Source organism: Rhinoderma darwinii, chromosome 8 (genome assembly GCF_050947455.1).
Source record: "Rhinoderma darwinii isolate aRhiDar2 chromosome 8, aRhiDar2.hap1, whole genome shotgun sequence".
NCBI classification, from domain to species: domain Eukaryota; kingdom Metazoa; phylum Chordata; class Amphibia; order Anura; family Rhinodermatidae; genus Rhinoderma; species Rhinoderma darwinii.
In genome coordinates, this window is record NC_134694.1 from 10,999,605 (window position 1) to 11,020,540 (window position 20,936).

A 20,936-nucleotide genomic window follows, 5' to 3' on the forward strand; every position below is an offset into this window, starting at 1 on the left:
GGCTTCATTCACACATGCTCCAAGGTCCCGTTCCGTCACAACGGAACCCTGACTGACACAAACGGTAGAATACGCTATTGATTCGGGTAAAATGACGGAACCCTTGCACAACTGTGACAAACGGAAACCATTGTGACCGTATCCGTCACCATTGAAATCAATGGTGATGGAAACGGAAACCTTTGGTTTCCATTTGTGTCAGTCATCGGAACGGGACCCTAGCGCATATGTGAACTAAGCCTAACAAAAGGGCGCAGGTAAGGTTACAATGTGCCCCCAGTTAAAAATAAAAGCTTTGCAGTGCTCTTGGATCCTTAGTACCTTTCGTGGAGCTTTCCCTTTCAGGCTCAGCCGTTTTCTTTGCAAACCGCTCTTTCTTCCTAATTCAGGAACAGAAATTTGTTATCATTGTCTGCCATGTATCAGATATAGTAGAGCTGCAGTCAGTCACCGGTCACTGATTTTAAAAGCCTGATGGCTTATGTTACACTTTGTCCCACCCTCCCCTGTTAGTACACTCCTTTACTAACCGTATCAGAATTTTTAGGGACACACCCTATTGACAAGGAAATTGGGAATACCCAGTTGTCCATTTATTTATACATTTACAGGAGAAATAATAGAGGAAAGTTATGCTGGGTTCACACAAAATTTTTTGCAGGCAGAAAATCTGCCTCAAAATTCCGTTTGGAATTTTGAGGCAGATTTTCCTCTGCCTGCACACCGATTTTCGCTGCGTTTTTCGCCCGCGGCCATCGAGTGCCACGGGGAAATACGCTTTCTCTGCCTCCCATTCATATCAATGGGAGGTCAGAGGCGTAAACGCTCGAAGATGGGGCATGTCCCTGTTTTTTCCCGCTCGCGGGAAAAAAACGCCTACGCCTCCCATTTGAAATCAATGGGAGGCATTTTCAGCCTTTTTTTGGCATGTTTTCCGACGCGGTTTCCGCGTCAAAAAACATGTCAAAATCTCTGTGTGAACTGACCCTTACAATGCAGAATTCTGAGAACAAATGCTCCAGCATTGTAATTTCATGGGGGATACAAAACAGACCTGTCAGGAGAGCTGACAGGTCCGCTATAAAGCTGGATACTAAATGAACTTGAGTGCCATTTGAGTGCCACTCGCTTCCCAGCCTTCAGAAATACTTAGGGGATATGTATAGTACTGTGATTAGTGCAAAGAAAATCAGCAGCGTTATTTATAGTCCAAAATGACATACCGGTCATGTACCTTCAGCCCGCAATAGGAAAATTATAGCTGACATCTGATTGGTTGCCATCTTTAAAACCATTGCTTGCTCTATTACATTATTATTTGCGCTTGTTTTGTGAATGTCCAATATCACCTCATAGAGAAATCTCCTACTATATATGAATTCCTCCTGTCATTTATTTAGTGGGATTAAAGAGGTAATCTCCACATCATAATCATGGCCCATTCAAACACCTTTTTCAAAAATCAATCATTTTTTAAAATCCAAATAATTAACAAAAATGAATGTGTCCAAAGATATCACCCCATCAAATACCCCATCCCTTATATTTGTTATTACATGGTTGGCCCGGGATGCGTCCCCTAGTAGTTCCTCGGCTGGGCACGCGCAGATCTTCACTGCTGTGTCAGTATAGCGGCTCTCTTCCTTGCTCTGTGCAGTGAGATGACGCAGGCGTGTACTCGCCATTCTCACCGCACAGGGCGAGCACGCACAGTTTACAAACGCCTGCCATGCAGCTGGTAAAGGTAGTTCTCAACAGGCATGCGGGTGGTCACGTGGTATGAAGTCCTGGACCAACTATCCTGTTGTGTGACAGAGCCACAGGGGTCCCAATTAAAGGAGTAAAAACACTTGGAAGGCTGGTAAATGCACAGCTAGTGTGAATAGATGTTGGGACAACCATGAATACGAACTATAATTGCATAGATATTGCTGGACTGTGCAGAGCCGCAAATCCACCTAAAAAACTGATTGAATGGCACGGCACATGGAAACACTTCAGACTAGGCGCATTGATGGACGAAACACAGCCTTGGCACGCCGATGAGCTGTCCATTCGCACATGATACATCCAGAAAAGCATGGGTTGTTCGCTCCGTGCTTGACATAAAAGCTGGATGTTGCTATTAAAGAAACAAGTTTAATCATTTCAATACATGGAATTTAGTGTTGGGTGGGGTTTCAAAGGAGGTAAAACAAAAATTCAAATTTGCCAGTTTTTAGCACCAGGAGCACCATATTCATAAGGAAATGAGTTTGTATGTTGAATTTTTAGAATCGGTTGCCAACAGACATTGGAGTTTAGTGAAGATAAATATTCAGTACAGAGACCAACGAAAAGGGGTTGTCTGAAAAGGGGTTGTCTGAAAAGGGGTTGTCTGCTTTTTACAATCCTGTTTTTGTTGGAGTGGGCTCTGGAAAATAAGCTGATCAGAGGCTCTCCCACTGTTCGGACCCCCAGCAATCATCTGTAATCTATAGGAGAACATGGCAGCAAGCTTTTAATTCCCCAGCAGCGCCACCACAGGGGAAATTAAGTATTACATGTTGCCCTTTGAAATCAATGGGCCGTCTGTGTAATGCACAGATGTGTCCAGTCCTCCAGAGTGAGAGATCCATTATACAAACGCTCAGGGTATTTGATGGAGGTCATGAATGAGGGATCCTCTTATATTAACTCAGGATGCACTAATATGGAGTTTGACTTTAACCATTACCGGGATTACTGAATGAAATTGGACTTGGGACTTACAATTTCTTAAATGACATGAGAGGTTTCTCTGTATATAGCTCTCCTAAAGTTCCTACGTTTATTGATCCTGTTTAATGCCAGTCTCAGCTTGCCACACCGTGACTTTTCCCAATCCTTTCATTTAGTACTCATTGGGGTACTAAAGACAGACGCTCAATGTGAGTCTCATAGGAAAGCATAATGAAAGAGACTTCCGGTCCACACAGAAGACGCTGTAGGAATCGGCTGGTCGCAATGCGGGGACATCACGTGACATAACAGTCGGGATAGTTTAAAAACGTAGCGCCCAGTGAGAGGATGACCTGCTCTACCTTTAACGAAGTGTATTTTCCAAACGGGTTCCACAATAAATAAATTCACTCTGTCACTTTAAATCCCATTGTGTAATGCGTTCCCTTTTTTGTTTTTCTGCTGAATTGCTCTAGTGTGGTTTTGTTTCCAGAATATAATCGTAAAATATGTTTCCATTTTTAATTTTACTGGTTGCATTTTATGCATTTTTGCGCATTGGACACAATATGACATTTTTCGTAGTGAGATTAATATGTTCTCATGGAATAACTGGTGTTGTCATTTCATCCTTTGCCATAAGGAACAATTATTAGTTATTGTAGACAATTTTATCGTCTTCAATATGAGCACCAAGAATTGTTTATTTTTATTATTACATCCATCTCTTAAAGGAAGAAAACTGTTGGGAAATCTATATCCATAGAAAACTAAATGTGACTTTTAGGCCTCATTCACACGAGCATATCCGTATCTGATTCACGTGCTCGGGCGCGTAGGTGCGTGATAACGCACCAAGGACATGCAGTGAGTTTTACACATCGGACTCTCGCTGCGTGAAAAATCACCCATGTGTGAATGGCCCCATTGAAATCAATGGGTCCGTGTGCTGTGCGTTGTTTCAATGCACAGCACACGGACGTGATTCACGCTCGTGTGAATGGGGCCTTAGGAGCAGGAATCCTTGGAATACATGGCCGAAGGATTTATGCCAACGGAGCCTTTATGGCAGCACAAAAATTTGTTGTTTTGTGGTCTGGTAGTGGTGCAGCTCTATTCTGCACTGGTGTCTTACAGCTGATCTGCGTTATATGTCATAACTTTATTGCTGAGCTGTATACTTTACGAGCACTATACATATTATAAACACTGGAAGTACTGGAAGCCAATAAAATCATTATTCCTTCAGCTGATGCAGAGATTAAGTGGGTTATATGTAGCCAGAGGTTTATTACCAGTATAGAGGTCACATCATGATAGCTATCTGCTAGTCGAGTGTCAAAGAATAATAGTTTTTTTGCATTCATAGCATTAGCCGTTCACTGTTTTAGTTATTAAATCTCAGAAATTATGCAACTTTGGTGTTTACCTATAGGCAACCTAATCACAGACAACCTCACAACTATTGCAAAAATACAGCTGTTTGATTTTTTGCGGCTGTAGCAAGGATGGCCGCCATAGTGCATTGCAGTTATCCCACGACGTTACCGTGACTTGCGCACGAACAGTTGTGGCGGTTGGATAAAAGTCATCATTCAGATGGACTGCTTTGTAACGCAGTAATCTCTTACATGTGACATATTTGTCAAAATGTTTTTTTTTTGCTCGCTAGACTAAATATCTTCTACAATCCTTACTAGGCTGAACGCCAATCCAAAAAAACCGATATTGTCTCGCCCAGCGGTCTGTATGCCAGTCTAAAAGCAGAGGGCAAGTATATTCCACGCTAATATCAGGTGTGTTCTGTCTCTCATTGCACTATGCAAATCTAACAACAGAAATGTCCTCGCACTGACTTTTTTATGCCAGTCCTAAAGCAGACTAATAGCAAATGATTCCTTACTCTGCCATCTTTGTGCCAGTCCTATAGAAGAGGGTTGGTTCCTGATTGCGCTAGCTTTCTGTCACTGTAAAATCATCCATGCCCGGCCTCATCTATACTAAACTAATAGCAGAGTATTCTTTAGCCTGGCAGGTTGGCTTGCAGGATAACAACTTTATCCCTACCAGATCACAGCTTGTACGTAACCAGACTGTAGGTTATTTGCCTAAATAAATAGAAGAACGAATGAAATGGGAGACACTGGGCTGGCCAACTCTTCATTACCTCCTGGCACATGCTGCGATTATTGCAAATGATGGCAAAAACTGCCGTGGTCTTGCAAAAAACCTTTTGCAAAAATCATGGCAACGAAAAACCACAAAATCTGTGGCCCTGTCAGTCAGGAACACATATGTGTTTTGGTGCCCTCCAGCTCTCTGCCAGTCTAAAGTCAGACAACTTTTTCCATAGCCATCTCTATGCCAGTCTAATAATAGCGACTATGCTAGTCTGAGCTTTCCAACCATTGCCAGTTCCCAAGGATACAATCAATAGTGGACACCACCTACTAGAACATGCAGCCACAACTCCCTCCTATAGCCACCTTTCTCTTTATAGCTTTCATCATGTTCATATTTTACACCTTCCATAGATATTCTCCGTTATGGAGCAAGGATTCTATTACTTTCCTGGTAATACCATGACTGATATCATTTCTTTCTGTCCTTCCAATGCAATATTCCCATTTGCCATATAAGAATGAGCAGCTGTCAGGTTTCCCCCTGAGCCATTCTGGCTGCTGTGATTTTAGATCTTTATGAATCTCCTCAAGTTCTGCTCATTTCTAAAAACTGTTTTACGCATGTGGACACATTTCTAAGTCTTAAAAGGTGCGGCCGAGCCAAACTCTTATGGAGTGATACAAACATCAGCAAAAATACTTTCCACTTCAGATTCTTCGGCACGTGTTTCTTAACGTGTAATAAAGGCTCGGCAAGAACAAGTTGTTCTCCTATGATCCATGATGCTGTGACATCTGGAATTTGGGGGGAGTGATCCGTATAGATCTATTGGAATCCTTTCAATGGGGTCTGCGCTCTTCTAGTAGTGAAGTAGAATGTGTCAGTAAGAGCAAGTGCTACCTGCAAATGTTTCATTATAGGATTGGTGTTAAAGGTTGTGTCCAGTATTATGGAAGTAAAGCTTGTTCATTGTACATAATAAGTTTTGTATAGTCTGTTATTAATTCCCGAAAGGTTTCACAAACTCTGCTTGCTGTCAGTGAATTGAATAGTTTGCACAGGCAGTTGTAACGAGCCATACTACACTTTTGTCAACTGTGCAGGTTTTCAGCCTCTAATTTTAAAGGGGTTTCATTCTTTGACAGCAAGCAAAGATCACGAGGAAGTGACTTTTTTATATTAGAATTTTTTCTTTGTAGGATGAATGTAGGGGAAATGATTGCAATAATACCGTGATATTCTAAATTGGCATATTAGCAGTTCAATAGTATAATAATTTAAAGTGGCCCTAAATGGTATCTAAAATGTTAAAGGGTTGAACTTGATGTAATTTATTGACTGAAACCCTTATGGCATAGTCTCTTACTCTGTATCTCTATCTCTCACTCGCTGTCTCGCTCTCATTCTGTCTATTTCTAATACTCTCTCTCTCAGGGCATGTTCACACAGATGTAAAAAAATGCCCGCTAAAAAGAAGTGCATGTTTTTGCAGCCGTTTTTCGTAGACTCTATAGAAAAGCAGCTCCAAAAACGGCCGTTGAAAACGCAGCGAAAAACGTGACTTTGATTAAAAAACGTCTGAAAATCAGGAGCTGTTTTCCCTTGAAAACAGCTCCGTATTTTAAGACTTTTTTATTTTGTGTGTGCACATACCCTTTCGCGCAGCCGCCATCATTATGACACTCCGTTTGTATGTTTGTAAACAGAAAAGCACGTGGTGCTTTTCTGTTTACATTCATCGTTTTACTGCTGTTGCGCGAATCACGCGCGTCCCACGGAAGTGCTTCCGTGTGGTGCACGTGATTTTCACGCACCCATTGACTTCAATGGGTACGTGATGCGCCAAAAACGGACTCTGCACGGCCCCATAGACTAATATAGGTCCGTGCGAGGTGCGTGAAAATCACGCGCGTTGCACGGACGTATATCACGTTTGTCTGAATAAGCCCTAACTATCTCTCTAACTCTGTCTCTCTAACTCTGTCTCTCTTTCCTCTAACTCTGTCACACTTTCTCTCGAACTCTAGCTATTGCTCTATCTCATTTTACAACATTTCTGCGTTATGATACTACACAATATAACTGCTCAAATTGAGGTCTTGTAAAAATAATTACATATGAAAATATAATGCTTATTTTCAAAAGCTTTTAGTGTAGGTTGCTATGGACAGTTTGTTTGTTTGCAAAGGCCTCGTCATATCATGGACACTGTAAATAATCCTGTCGTCCATAGTGGCCCTTAGGGTATGTGCACACGCTAGCTTCCTTTTACGTCTGAAATGACAGACTGTTTTCAGGAGAAAACAGCTGCGTCGTTTCAGACGTAAAAGCTCCTCCTCGCATTTTGCGAGGCGTCTTTGACGGCCGTAATCTTGAGCTATTCTTCATTGACTTCAATGAAAAACGGCTCAAATTAAGTTTCACAGCTGTCAAACGACGACGCGTAAATTACTGGTCGTCGGCACAGTACGTCGGCAAACCCATTCAAATGAATGGGCAGATGTTTGCCGACGTATTGTAGCCCTATTTTCAGGCGTAAATCGAGGCATAATACGCCTCGTTTACGCCTGAAGATAGGTTGTGTGAACCCAGCCTTATTGTTCTGTAAGTCTAGGCATACAACATCTTTGCAGAATGTAGGTCTTTACAATGTGCTGGGTTGACCTATTGAGGTGCATCTGCATGGGGGGGATTTGAAAGAATGTAATTCAAATAAACACCATTTTTAACCAATCAGATATTTTAGCTCCTTTTTATGTAGAATATGTATAAAAGTTGCCAACTGACCTTGAAAATATTATACTCACCCCCTCACTGAGCTACGTGTGTCCTAGACAAACCTCATGTCTGACTAGTAAGACGTTTTATAAGTTGTTAAGATACATTCCCCACAAGTAAGTTTTAGGCTTGTTTGGACAAATACTGCTGACTAAATGAGTGCTTAATAAATGTGGCAAAATATGCCTCATCCGCAATCGTCTCTTTATGTCGGAGCCAGTTGATGGGTTTCGTTTAAACCAAACCTGAAGGATTAGCCAAGTCTCTGAGAGCTTCACAATTCCAATGCCTTTGTGAGTGTAGCTAATTGTTGTATAAATGGTTGAGAATCTGTCATTTCTGTCAGTAAAAGCTTTTAGGAAGTAGAAAATAAAATCTTACAGTTTTTCAGGTTGTTACTATAGGAGTCCTGTAAATACAATAAACGCAATCGCCTGAAAAACTCAATGAGTCAAAATAATCCTAAACACATAACGCTAAAATGAACTTGTGGAGGATTGAGTTACGAGTGGCTGGCTGTGCCTGTTCTTGGCTGTCGGGGTCATAAGCATATATATTTCTATTCAAGAATGCAAAGGGCTGATCCCTCAAATGGCTTAAAGGGGTTTCCCACCATAAGAAATGATGGTATATGGCTAGGATATGCCATCACGTCCTGTTCGGTTGGAGTCCAACTACCAGGACCTCGACGACCCTCAGAAGGAAGTGGCCACAGTGCCGCTGCTCCTTCAGCTTTCTCCTGCACAGCGGCGCTCACAGCCACCTGCTGTGCATGTAAATGCAGCACAGCCCCACTGACCTCGGTCCCATATTTCTCGAGGTTGTCTGGGGTCCCAGAGGTTGGACTGGTCATATTATGGCGTTTCCTAGCGATATGGGATAACATTCTACAATGGGAATACCACTTTAATTTATAAAAAAAATGGCAACCATTACTGCTGTTGTTTGGTAATCAACTTCTGTAATACTTGTGTAAGAAAGAAGCCTGAGGGTATGTTCACACCGTAAACGCCTGAAAAACGGCCGAAAAATCGGAAGCAGAACACCTCCCTTCAAACATCTACCCATTGAACTTCTTTCTTCCTGGCCCATAAGTTACAGACTTCCTGTTTTGCTCAAGAGAAAAACTATAAAATACTTACCAGATGGTACCGCTGTCCTTCCCTTTTACATAGGATATTCCCTGAGGTGTCTGCAGCTTGTTGGAGGTGTGGGGAGGCTCCTGGAACCATGTTGCACATTTGGTGGGATTGCCCCAAGCTCCATCCCTTCTGGGAATTTTTTTTTAATCTTGGCAACAAACTTTTTTGTACTGACGTTCCTACCTCGCCTTCTGTTGGATTGCTCTCCATGGTCCCTGGATCACTCCCACACCTCAAAACTGGGATTTTTAGACATTTTTTGACTGCAGCTAGAACTGTCATTCCTCGTCATTGGAAGTCTAGTACCGTGCCTTCCTTGAAGGAATGGGTAACGGAATTGAATGGGATTATGAGGATAGAGGAGCTGATGTCTGCTGATCGTGGTAGGCCCGAGTTTTTTGTTCGAACTTGGTCAGTTTGGTCTGAATTCCATGGGGGTCCTGATATGCCTCTCTGGTTAGATGGCCTCTATTGAACATTCCTTTCGCCAAATTCTGTGTGCTTTTGTCTCTGTGTTTCCCTTCGTTGTCTTGTTTTTGTGTAACTTCCTGTTCGACTTTGCACTTGAACGTGTCATTACTTATCGCCTTTGGGACTGGGTTCCCTACATATTGCACTACCTTTATTGTAAGTTAAGATATTATTACTTACCATTAGGTTTTATTATGTAGTTCATATTACATTAATGTTCAGGAGGCTACCTCCTGCCGTTACTCATATGTTTTTGTAACATTTCTTGCAATTTGACTTTCTTGTATTGCGCTATGTGCCAATTTATGCAATTTTGTGTAATGTTTTATATGCTTTGTTTATTTTCTAATAAAAAATGCTTTGATAATGAAAAAAAACAAACATCTGCCCATTGATTTCAATGTGAAAAACGTTGTTCTGTTCTGACCGGCCGTTTTTTTTTACGCGTCCATTTTGAAAAACAGCTGCGTAAAAAAACGGACGCGAAAAAGAAGTGCAGGTCACTTCTTGGAACGTTTTTGGAGCCGTTTTTCATTGACTATAGAAAACAGCCCCAAAAACGATCGTAAAAACCGCTGCGAAAATAAATCGCGAGTGGCTTAAAAAACGTCTGAAAATCAGGAGGTTTTCCCTTGAAAACAGCTCCGTATTTTCAGACGTTTTTTGCTAAGCGTGTGAACATACCCTTACTGTGTTAGTACAGGTAATGAAACGGGTTGTCCAACTTTACTGTATATAAAATAAAGCTTATATTTCATCCTGGAAAGTTATGCACATTAGTATTGCTGCTTGCTGTCAGCGAATGGAAACTTCAGTGTCTCACTTTTGCCCAATACTCCAGGCTGAAAGCCCTTACCTGTTCTGATACTTCGTAACAAACGTTTGGCTGTTTAAATAGGTTGAGGTTTTCTGCCACTGAATTTAAACAAGAATGTTTCCATTTACTGACAGCAATTAGTGATCTGTAATAAACTTATAACTGACAGTAGAGTGCAATGTTCTTTATAACTCCTGTGTAATGATAAACACTGCAGTGATTGTATCTGAGAATGTTCATTATAAGCAGACAATTCTACCCATAGAAATAAAACGAATGGTTTAATATTCCAGTAGTTCAATGTCCCTGAGACTGATACCATTGGACATTCGATTTATTTGTCATCTAGATAAATCGAGTAATCTACAAAATTATTTTCATATTCCAGTACACAAATGTGCAGTTTCTCTGGTTGGGGCTCAGCTGGCCAATACTTGACCAGTAGGATTTCCCTATCACAATATTGACATTTTGACACTTTTATTCTTTATAACATGTACATAGTCTGCTTGTTTGTCACTCATATCGTTTTTTTATTTCTATTTTTTTTTTAGCTGCTGAATCGGAAGGACAAGACCACTTTTGACAAACTGGATTACCTTCTCTCTAAAGAGGATAATTACAAGAGAACAAGAGAGTACATCCGAAGTTTAAAGATGGTCCCATCGATCCCTTACTTAGGTACGTGTCTCACAGTCGGACTCATGGTTGGCACTCGGGGTAAATTTCAAGCACTAGTGAGTCCGGAGGGAGGTCTTATTTGCTACCGTCTGTACTCCAAGTAATTAAAGTCTTATACGGCACAGTATAAGTGGAATAAATGACATCACAATCTTAGCGGCTTCTTATCTCTTAAATGCTGCTCTCAGATAGGGCACCATGTGAGCCCCGGCAGGTCCGCTTTAACGTCATTTGAAAGAAGAAATGACTCCACGCAGTACAATGACATCGCTGTTTCCTGTAGGTTGCGGGCAGCTTATGTCTGTAAACATTGGATTTTTATATTAAACAGGCTGTTATTAATAAAGAGGATGTAGATGAGTTTGGCTAATGTGGATTTTCCCTAGCTGAAAGTGACTGTGGTTTAGGTACAAGCTATTTCGGTACATTATGTTCTGGGGACGGAATGAATGAGTGTATTTTCTTGTTGGCGTTTCCACTGTATAGTTTTGTGTCGCAAAGTCCAAGTCTGTTTCTTACATCTGCCTGCATTTTGTACATGAAAAATGTTGCCATATGCGTTATCACAAAAGTATGTGCAAATGGTACGCCAGATGGTTTTGGCCGCTATACCACAGACTTGTTCTCTAGGCTGCTTTGGCTTGTTAAGGTTCCTCCGTCTAATCATGCCGATTTTGTATGTAAAGCAATGAAGACAATAAAATGCTGGTATAAGAAAGATTGTCATTCACAGTACATGCTCTCTGGGCTTTTGCTAAGGGAAGCATAGCATTGTTTTTTTTATCTGCTGGGGGGAATTGCAAGCACAGACGGTCACAATCTGTTTAGAGAATACAGGCTGCTATAACTGATGCTGGCATTTTCTTAAATTTAGAGATGAGGGAATGGTTTTGCCTAAATTACTAAATCCCAGATACTTTCGTTAAGGGTATGTTCAGACATAGTGTATTTTTTTTGTGCGGATTCAACAATTTGCAGTTTGTGTCGTTGGGGTTTGCCAAAAAAAATCAGTGCGTGTTTCAAGGCATGCTGCGGATTTGTAAATCGTGCCCATTATGTTGCTCAATGTGTTGCGGATTTGTTGCAGAGCCCTGTTCACCTCTATGTAGGAGACTCTGTCGCAGATTCCGTTGTGTTTGCCAGACCAAATAGCGCAGCATGCAGAGCTGTTTTGTCCGGCGAAATGACGGACACCATGTGTCATGCGACAGTTTAAGCTCCTCCAGTATTCTCATTTTTCTGCTCTTCTGATGGAGCAGAACAATGAAACACAGAATGCAGATGTGAATAGACAGGAAGATTTTGTTGCAGATTTGTAGTTGAAAAATTTTGCAATATCTGTACTCACCCTAAGGCCCCCTGCACACGGCCATAGTTATAATCCCGCTCTGTGATTACAGCTACGGCCAGCCACAGACAGTCACCCGAATTTGCGGGCCGTGCTCCCATTATAAAATATGGGATCACGGTCCGTAAAATCAAAAGGACATGTCCTATTTTTTGCGGAGCCTTTCTACGGCCCGGACACCTTCCCATAAATATCTGGGAAGGTGTCTGTGGGCAATAGAAATGAATGGATCCGTACTTTGATCCGCAATTACGGTCCGTAATTGGGGATCAAAATTATGGCCGTGTTCATGGGGCCTCAGGCTTGGTTCACATGTAGCATCCACGGCCAAAACTTTGTTTTACATGCGGTTTTTCCACAGATAGGTGCAATTTTCAAATTGATTTTAAGTGGTCGCATGGGTTTTGCTGTTTACCTGAAAATTGTGCAGCCTCTATCAATTTGACGGTCTGGCAGCTTTGTGGCCTCAAGTCTTCGTATATCAGAGCTCTCTCTTGTAACAAGTTGTGCATTGATGCAGTTTTACATGACCAGGACTGGTTTTTAGTCACTAAATATAAACCCTGAATGTTTTTACTCACGGTCAGCAAGCAAAGGTTTTGAAAACAAACATATATTCGAAAATGGCATAACTTTTTTTTTTTTCATCATTCTTTTTGCGATTTCCTAATATAATCTAAAAAGTGGCTCCAAGTGGAGGATTTATTTTTAGAGCATTTTTCTTTGTGATGCTTATAGTTTATCTGTGATGCTTTATTAAATCTAAATAAAATACTTTAAATTATAAAAAAATCTTTGCAGAGCTTGTATCAAGGGGTGGTGGAAAGAGTAAAGGGTTTCCATAAAGTCACATCAGATGATGGTTTAGTTAATAGTTTTCTTTCTTAGATTGCCAAGATCATAGACTTTCATGCTCAAAATCCTGTGAGGTCAGCACATTTGCGGTAGAGCCCGCAAATAACATTGGCTTGTAAATTATATGGCCAGAGAATGTGTGAGGTTTTACGGCCCACACAATTCTTGATCATTGCCGTTTCCTTTTTCTTTTGTTTTTTTGTTTCCTTCACTTTTGCTTTCCAAGTTTTGGATTTTGTAATATATAGATATAAATTTGTATTAGTGTAACTATTTACTTCAATGGACAATATATGTGTGCATGGATTTGAATTACTACTGTCAGATATCAGCAATAACCAATGGGCAGGTGCAAAAACTAATTTACCCTAGTGAAGCTACAAGTGTCATGTGAAAGTTACAAAAAACACATATCGCAACATTCTGCTCTATTTCTTTAGATAAAACAGCAGAACCTATTAAAGACAATGGGTTCCATCGGACGCCGATAGTGTCCATGATACAATAGCTCCAGCACCTCAGCTTTTCTCGTTCTTCTGTTCCTATGCTGGAACAGAAGAAAGGAAAGACTTAGCGCAGATGTGAACGAGGCCTTAGGCCTTATTCACTGGAACGTATTTCACACCCAAGTGCGGTCTGTTTAAATAACGCATAGCCCACTGACCAATACAAGTCAATGGGGCAGTTCACACATCCGTTTTTTTCCACGGAGCGTCTGTCCTTTGTGTGAAACTCACCGCGTGTCCTATTCTGGTCCATTTCCGGATCAGATTCGCTCATTGAAGTCTAGGGGATTGTGAAACAAACAGACAACACATGAACGACATCCATGTGCTGTCCCTTTTTTCCCCTATCAGTTGCAATAGAGATGCAGAGAAAAAAAGAAAAGTAAAACCAGGAAGTGTTTACTGAGGAAAAACACGGACAAGAAAAATGGATGACACACGGAAACCACACTAACGCAACGCGGACAGTCATATTCATGAAAATTGGCCCGTTTTTTGTTTTTTTTGTGGATGTAAATACCCTACATTACCACAACAAAATGACAAAACAAATAAGGACTAGGCTAAAGCAAAATGATGTGCAATGCTTGCGCTAGTCTGGTGTACACAGCTCCATATTAATTCTCTGTATGGCACCGTATTACATAGAGAGTCTCCCTTAGACCTCATGCACGCGACCCGCGGCCTGCAAAACCACAGATCCATTGTGGTGCTTTTGACCGCAAAAACATTTTTTGTTGTTCATCCGTGTGTCATCAGGATTCACAGAACCGCAACAAAAAAATGTAAGTCACCAGTTTGTGAATCTGCAAATCCTGACCGTAAAATCACTTATGCTGAGATTGGGCGGCCCAAGCACTGATCCGTGAACACCACGCCTGTGTGCATGGGGCCATCGAAATGAATGGGTCTGCAATTTATTCGCAAACATTTGGATAAATTGCAGACACAAAAGCATGGTCGTGTGCATGATGCAATGCTTCAAACAGAGAATATCTCCATAATATCGCATCCAGTGGAACATAGCACAATTTTAGTTTTTTGTTCCATTATGTGTGAATCAGGCAGAAAAATCCTCTGTATGAAACGGAAGGGATATAGAGGCACAGCATGGCCCCATAGACTTCTCTAGGTGCTTTATCATGACACAATATGACTCGCAGCTGGTATGGATCCGAAATAATACCGTGTCACAGGCTGTAACTTTTGCGTGATTCAAGACGTGCAACTTTATATTCGTTCCAAAAGAATTGTCATTACTTGGATGAGAGAAGTCTTCTCACATGAGGGGGGGATCAGAAAGGGTATGTGCACACACACTAATTACGTCCGTAATTGAAGGACGTATTTCGGCCGCAAGTCCCGGACCGAACACAGTGCAGGGAGCCGGGCTCCTAGCATCATACTTATGTACGATGCTAGGAGTCCCTGCCTCTCTGCAGGACAACTGTCCCGTACTGTAATAATGTTTTCAGTACGAGACAGTTGTCTTGCAGCGAGGCAGGGACTCCTAGCATCGTACATAACTATGATGCTAGGAGCCCGGCTCCCTGCACTGTGTTTGGTCCGGGACTTGCGGCCGAAATACGTCCGTCAATTACGGACGTAATTAGTGTGTGTGCACATACCCAAAAAGTGCAGTTGGTCATAGCAGTTTGGCTGCTGCTTGTTTTCCCGAAATGCATCTGAAAAGTGAGAGGTGGAATCTGATTTGTTAATTTAGTTAACACTTTTCTCTTGGGATACTTTTGATGAATCTTCCGTATTGCGGTACATGGTGGTTCTATGTGTTTGTTTTTAGCGGACGCAAAACGGAAACGTTCGTGTGAATAAGGCCTTACTCTGTGGTTTTTGCGGGCGATATATTGAATGTATGCTGTACAAAACTTTCCAAAGTCTTACAATATTTATCTAAAGAAAAAAACCAAAACACATTTAATCTTTTTGATTAATCTGAGTCTGACATCTTTTTCAAGTGAGCTTTGGATTTGTTAAATATCTTGTCTTTGGAGTTTTTCATCCCTAATGTAAACACATTTTCTAAAGAACATAAAGAGGTTCCCTGCTTATTCAATGCTCGTCTATCCTTGGCCATCTGTCTTTCATATTTTACTCAAAAGTTTGGAAAATATTGCATTACCCTTCAGATTGCGGCTGGATGACAACGACAGGCGCATGATTTAAAAGCCTCCTCTTGTAGGAATCAATTATACGCTGTCTCCTGAAAGACTCGACTCGGCAGCTCGAATGTGAGATTTGACACGACTTGTAGCTTGTACGTCCTTATGATGTGTCTGTTAATCCGTTTACTTCAGGCTCTTGTCTCGCTGCTCCTCCTATGTAAGAGAATTACGCCAAACTACCAGCTGATTTATAAATGGGATCTGTCTACCTTCAACTTGATAGAACGATTGAACATTGAGTTTGACAGCTCAAAGAGTCTGTTGGACCACTTACTACTGGATTTAAAATGCAAGACAAGAGTCTGTTTTACTTATTTATTTACTTACGTTTCCTTTACCTGAACCCTATTGATTTATATTAATTCATAGGCTTATTTTATTGTGAAATGGGGAGTGATTCTATTAAGCTTCCTCTATAATAAGTGCTATGCACAAATCATTTTCATCGGACTCTCAGTCTAAGCATTGGAATGGGATGAATATTAGCCCTCGTGCGGTAGTCCAGTATTCAGAAGCTCATTGTATCATTCTAAGGCTGGATTCACATGAGCGTGGCGTTTTTGTGCACGCAAAAACGCGGCGTTTTGCCTGCGCAAAAGCCACTTAACAGCTCCGTGTGGCAGCAGCATATGATGGGCGGCTGCGTGCTTTTCGCGCAGCCGCCATCATTATGACACTCCATTTGGATGTTTGTAAACAGAAAAGCACGTGGTGCTTTTCTGTTTTCATTCATCCTTTTGACAGCTGTTGCGCGAATCACGCAGTTCACACGGAAGTGTTCCGTGCGGCATGCGTGGTTTTCACGCACCCATTGACTTCAATGGGTGCGTGATTCGCGCAATACGCCCAAAGAACGGCCATGTCATGACTTTTTTTCAGCGGACTCACGCTGAGTAAAAATCACGCACATGTCCGCACGGCCCCATAGACTAATATAGGTCCGTGCAACGCGCGTGAAAATCACGCGCGTTGCACGGACGTAATTCCCGTTCGTCTGAATAAAGCCTAAGAGTTTTTCCAACGTTCATATTACGAACTGAATTTTGCTCTTCTCTGTTCTGAGGATGGGCACATGTCTGCCACCTGTTTTGGTGAGATGTTGGCCCATCTAAGGTTGAAATAAAGGATCATTTCCTCTTTACATTTTCACAATATTTTCATAATCTGATATATAAGTTACGTTTCATTTTCAGTTGATGTGATTCTGTATGTGACAACATCTTGCTACCTACAGTTTCCCATTTTGTAGTTTTCTCCTTTTTTTTGTTTTTACCTTTAGGAGTCCTGCTGCTTCTACGTACTCCACTACTTGTCCCCAGAATATATTTGAAGAGAATTCCAACTAAAATGATCTTTTCTGATCTAATTTCCTCTGAAAATCTTGCGTACATTCGCTAGTATATAAACTATTTTTGTATAATCACAAAGCACAAACAATCCACCGTTTTGGAAGCAGAATAATTAGCCTAGGGTTAACCGCAGTTCAGTGTTTTCCAAAGTATGAGCAATACTGAATGTTCCCCTATGATTGCAAATGTTTTATTAGTGAAAATCCTTATTCCAGTAATTGTGTAGTTCCTGGGCCAGTGCACAGTTTCTATGGCTGGAAATGGTAGAAAATATATTGCAGCAGATTTACTAATGCGGTCTAAGATTTAGACAGAGTAAACTTAGACCAGACCGTCAGTAGATGCAGCAATTTTATCAAAGTGGCGCACACTGTATGATAAATTTGGCGCATCCAGCTAGACATGTTAGACACTTTTTTTCTCTTTCTTACACCACCTTCTTGGTTGGCTTAGTTAAAGGGGTTTTCCAGGGAGACACAATTTTATCGGCAGGCAGCGCACGAGCACTGAGGAAAAGCATGAAAGAGAAGTAAATGGTGCCGGCATTAAAGCATAAGCAGGGAATGAGCGGCGCAGGAATTGAGGCTGTGGACCAATAGGATGCACGTCAGAAGTCCCGAGTTTGAAGCATCCTATTGGTCCACAGCCTCCTCAATGCCTGCGCAATGACAGACCTGTGCCGATACTCAGTGACGTATCGACACTAGACTAGACAAACTATTAGCTGAAGGATCAGGTTACATCTGCCGATAGAAGTCTATAAAGGGGTGGGGGAGCAGAGGCAGAGAGACACAGAGACGCTGCTGCAGCAGCAGCAGCTTACTAGTAAGGGTATGTTCACACGGCAAACAAAAAACGGCTGTAAAATACGGAGCTGTTATCAAGGGAAAGCAGCCCCTGATTTTCAGCCGTTTTTTGAGCATCAAGCTTTTTTTGATGCGTTTTTTTTTTGGAGCTGTTTTTCTATTGACCCAATGAAAAACGTCTCAAGAAGCAACATGCACTTCTTTTTTACGGCCGCGTATAAAAACGCCGCGTGGGAATGGAACGCCATTTTTCCCATGGGCAGATGTTTGGAGGCGTTCAGCCTCTATTTTTAGCCGTTTTTCTTGGCGCATACAGCCTGAAAAACGACTTATAATAAGCCGTGTGAACATACCCACATGCACACGGTCATTGACATCAATGACATCAATGAGCCAGGACCGCAAGTGCATAACGCATAATGACATGTGCTATTTTTTTTCTTGCAGTCTGGGCTCCGGGCAATGTACGGACCGTGGAAACCACGGTCGTGTGCATTGGCCCATATTTTAACGTGTTTTATACTATCCGCAATTGTGGATCGTATATGGCCGCAAATGGGCGGTCGTGTGCTTGAGGCCTTTGTGTTGCATCTCACCCCAGGGCTGGATTCACAGCTATTCACTTCTCATTACTGCTGTATGATCTCCTCCAATCTACTGCAGCTTCTATATGTGTGTTAGGTAGAGATAGAAGAGCTGGATTCTCCTCTTCTCTGTGCAGTTTATAGAAAACATAAGAGCAGTAAGGGTAAGTCCACACGGTGCGTCGTTGTTGCAGTTTTGTTGCGTTTGAAAACCGCATGCGGTCAGCTGCATGCGTTTTTTGTCCCTGTAATGCTGCAGTTCTGTTGCGTTTTTTAAAGGAAATAGTTTATGGACATTGTTTTCACCCGTGTTGAAGCTTGTTAGGAGCTTCCTGTATATAGTTTATTACAAGGCATTGCAGAACTGTTCGCAAAAACACAAGCTGTTCAGCAACAACTTTGGCAGCACTGGCATTAACCGCATGCGGTCGGACATTATGAAGATGCGGTCAACCGTGCAAAAAACACATTGTAATATAATAGCAGCCGTCTGTCCATAACAAAAATTTCACCGTTGACTTCTATTGAAAAATGAGTTGCTGCAGTTCAAAAACGCAACATAAACGCACCGTGACCGCACCGTGTGGCCTTACCCTTAGGCTCTACTCATAGCTCATAGGTATTTTTTGGTGCCAGCAATCACCACATTTGATTGTATCCGCATTCTTTCCTTTCTGCCAATGCTCCAGTATCTTTAGAGTCTTCCAAAACTGCTACTTCCATCAGAATCTCAGAATGGTTTACAAAATTGCATCTTTATATCACAATTTGATTTCCAATACTGACACTTGTGTGCCAAAACATGTATCGTATTAGGGTATGTTCACACAGAGTTTTTTTCAGGCAGAAAATTCTGCCTCAAAATTCCGTCTGGATTTTTAAGCCAGATATTGATCTGCCTGCATGCCGTTTTTCGTTGCTTTTTTTCGCCCGTGGCCATTGAACGAAGCAAAAAGCAGCGAAAAACGCTTTCTTTGCCTTCCATTGATGTCAATGGGAGGTCAGAGACGTAAATGCCCGAAGATAGGGCATGTCGCTTCTTTTTCCCGCGAGCCGGTTTTACCGCTCGCAGGAAAAAAAACTCCTCCGCTTCCCATTGAAATCAATGGGAGGCGTTTTCGGCAATTCTTTGGCATGTTTCCGACTCGATTTCCGCGTCAGAAAACGTGTAAAAAAAACTCAGCGTGAAAAGGGCCTGAGGGTATTGACTCTTCGTTAGTGTCCATGCAGGCTTCTAGGGAAATTTATGATCCTATCATGGACTAGAAAATACTTCGCTGAAAATGTAAGCGGATTAGAGGATTGCAGTTAGAAGATTGTCCCCAATGCACTCAATGGGCGTTCTATATCCCAGACTATATAAAGAAGCCGGCTGCTGTGTCCAGGTCTATGGACCCTGTGCTAAATGGCTCTAATACATTTATTGAATCAGTTTTGCCCTTTACAAATATTGTGTTTTTACATTTTGTATCTGCATCCTGTTCTTTATATCCCTATTTCACCCAGGAATTATTACATCACCCCCTTCTCTTATGTCAAGTAGCTAAATCTAAGTGCTGATGTTGCAGAGGATGATGGGCATTTGGGGTTTGGCATAGCATCAGCACCTCAACTTTGCAAATGTTGTTACTAACGTGCAATAGTCCGAAAAACACTTAATGCTACATAGACACTTTCACAGCTTTGTATGTATTTACCGGTGAAATGATCCCAAACGTTGGACAGCTCAGAGGAAAGTTTTAGAGCCGAAGACTAGGGTCTGTCTGCAATCATAATGTCTTTCTGTTAGTATATACAAGCTGTTAAATGGGAACGTACTCCTTGCTTCTGGGCAGGGAGTCAAAGTCTCTCATCTCAATATGTCATTTTTTACCCCTTGTTGCTGGAGAAGACTCCAGGATTTCTGCTTTTTTTTTATTCAGATAAATAGCATATCCCCCAAAATATCAAGACAGAAGTAATGCATAGAAGCGTTTACGTTTTCTTCTTTATATCCAGTTGCTAAGAAACTGGTTCATCAGCTTTGCCAATCAGGAGCCTTGTAAAGCTGGTTAGCAATAGTTAGCACTCCCAGTAGATGATAGAACTGAGAAATGACTGAACCAAATGTTTACCAGCTTGACAGAGGAAGATGACTCAAGGACTTCTGTTTACTTGAAATTCATTGATTCCAAGTGCTTTCTCTCCCCATAGAGATGAATGGGACCATTAGAAACACGAATAAACGGGTTCTGCTGTTTCCCGGCGCTCCCATTCATCTGTGGCCAAGAAAGGGGATTTGGAGCCCTTTGTTCTCAGCAACATTGGGGGTCTCAGAGGTTGGACCTCACCTAACTTTCATAACCTATGATTGATGGGTTATCGTGGAATAATATTCTTTGCTCAGGGTAGATCATTGTTGCCCCTATCCAAGCCTCTGCTCCACTGAAGCATGTTGACTGTCATAATATTATTCTTGCTTTTACCCTTTGGGTCGAGGAGAATATGCATGAATGTCATTTTTGATACCGCACTTAGTTCAAAGATGCCTGGAGAATTAGCGTGTTATCCCTAGCTGACCTGGAGGGCTCAAACCCACACACACAATATTAG

At 41.7% G+C, this 20,936-nt stretch overlaps 1 protein-coding gene across 7 annotated transcripts in view; it reads left to right on the forward strand.

The window, feature by feature from the left end:
* The window catches only part of RALGPS1 (Ral GEF with PH domain and SH3 binding motif 1), a 350,348-nt gene that overhangs the window by 121,728 nt on the left and 207,684 nt on the right, over nucleotides 1-20,936 (forward strand). For all 7 annotated transcript variants that reach the window (XM_075835061.1, XM_075835060.1, XM_075835059.1 and 4 more), the window contains one exon: nucleotides 10,587-10,713. In XM_075835061.1, the coding sequence (XP_075691176.1) occupies nucleotides 10,587-10,713 (127 nt within the window). The remainder of the gene's footprint in view (nucleotides 1-10,586; nucleotides 10,714-20,936) is intronic.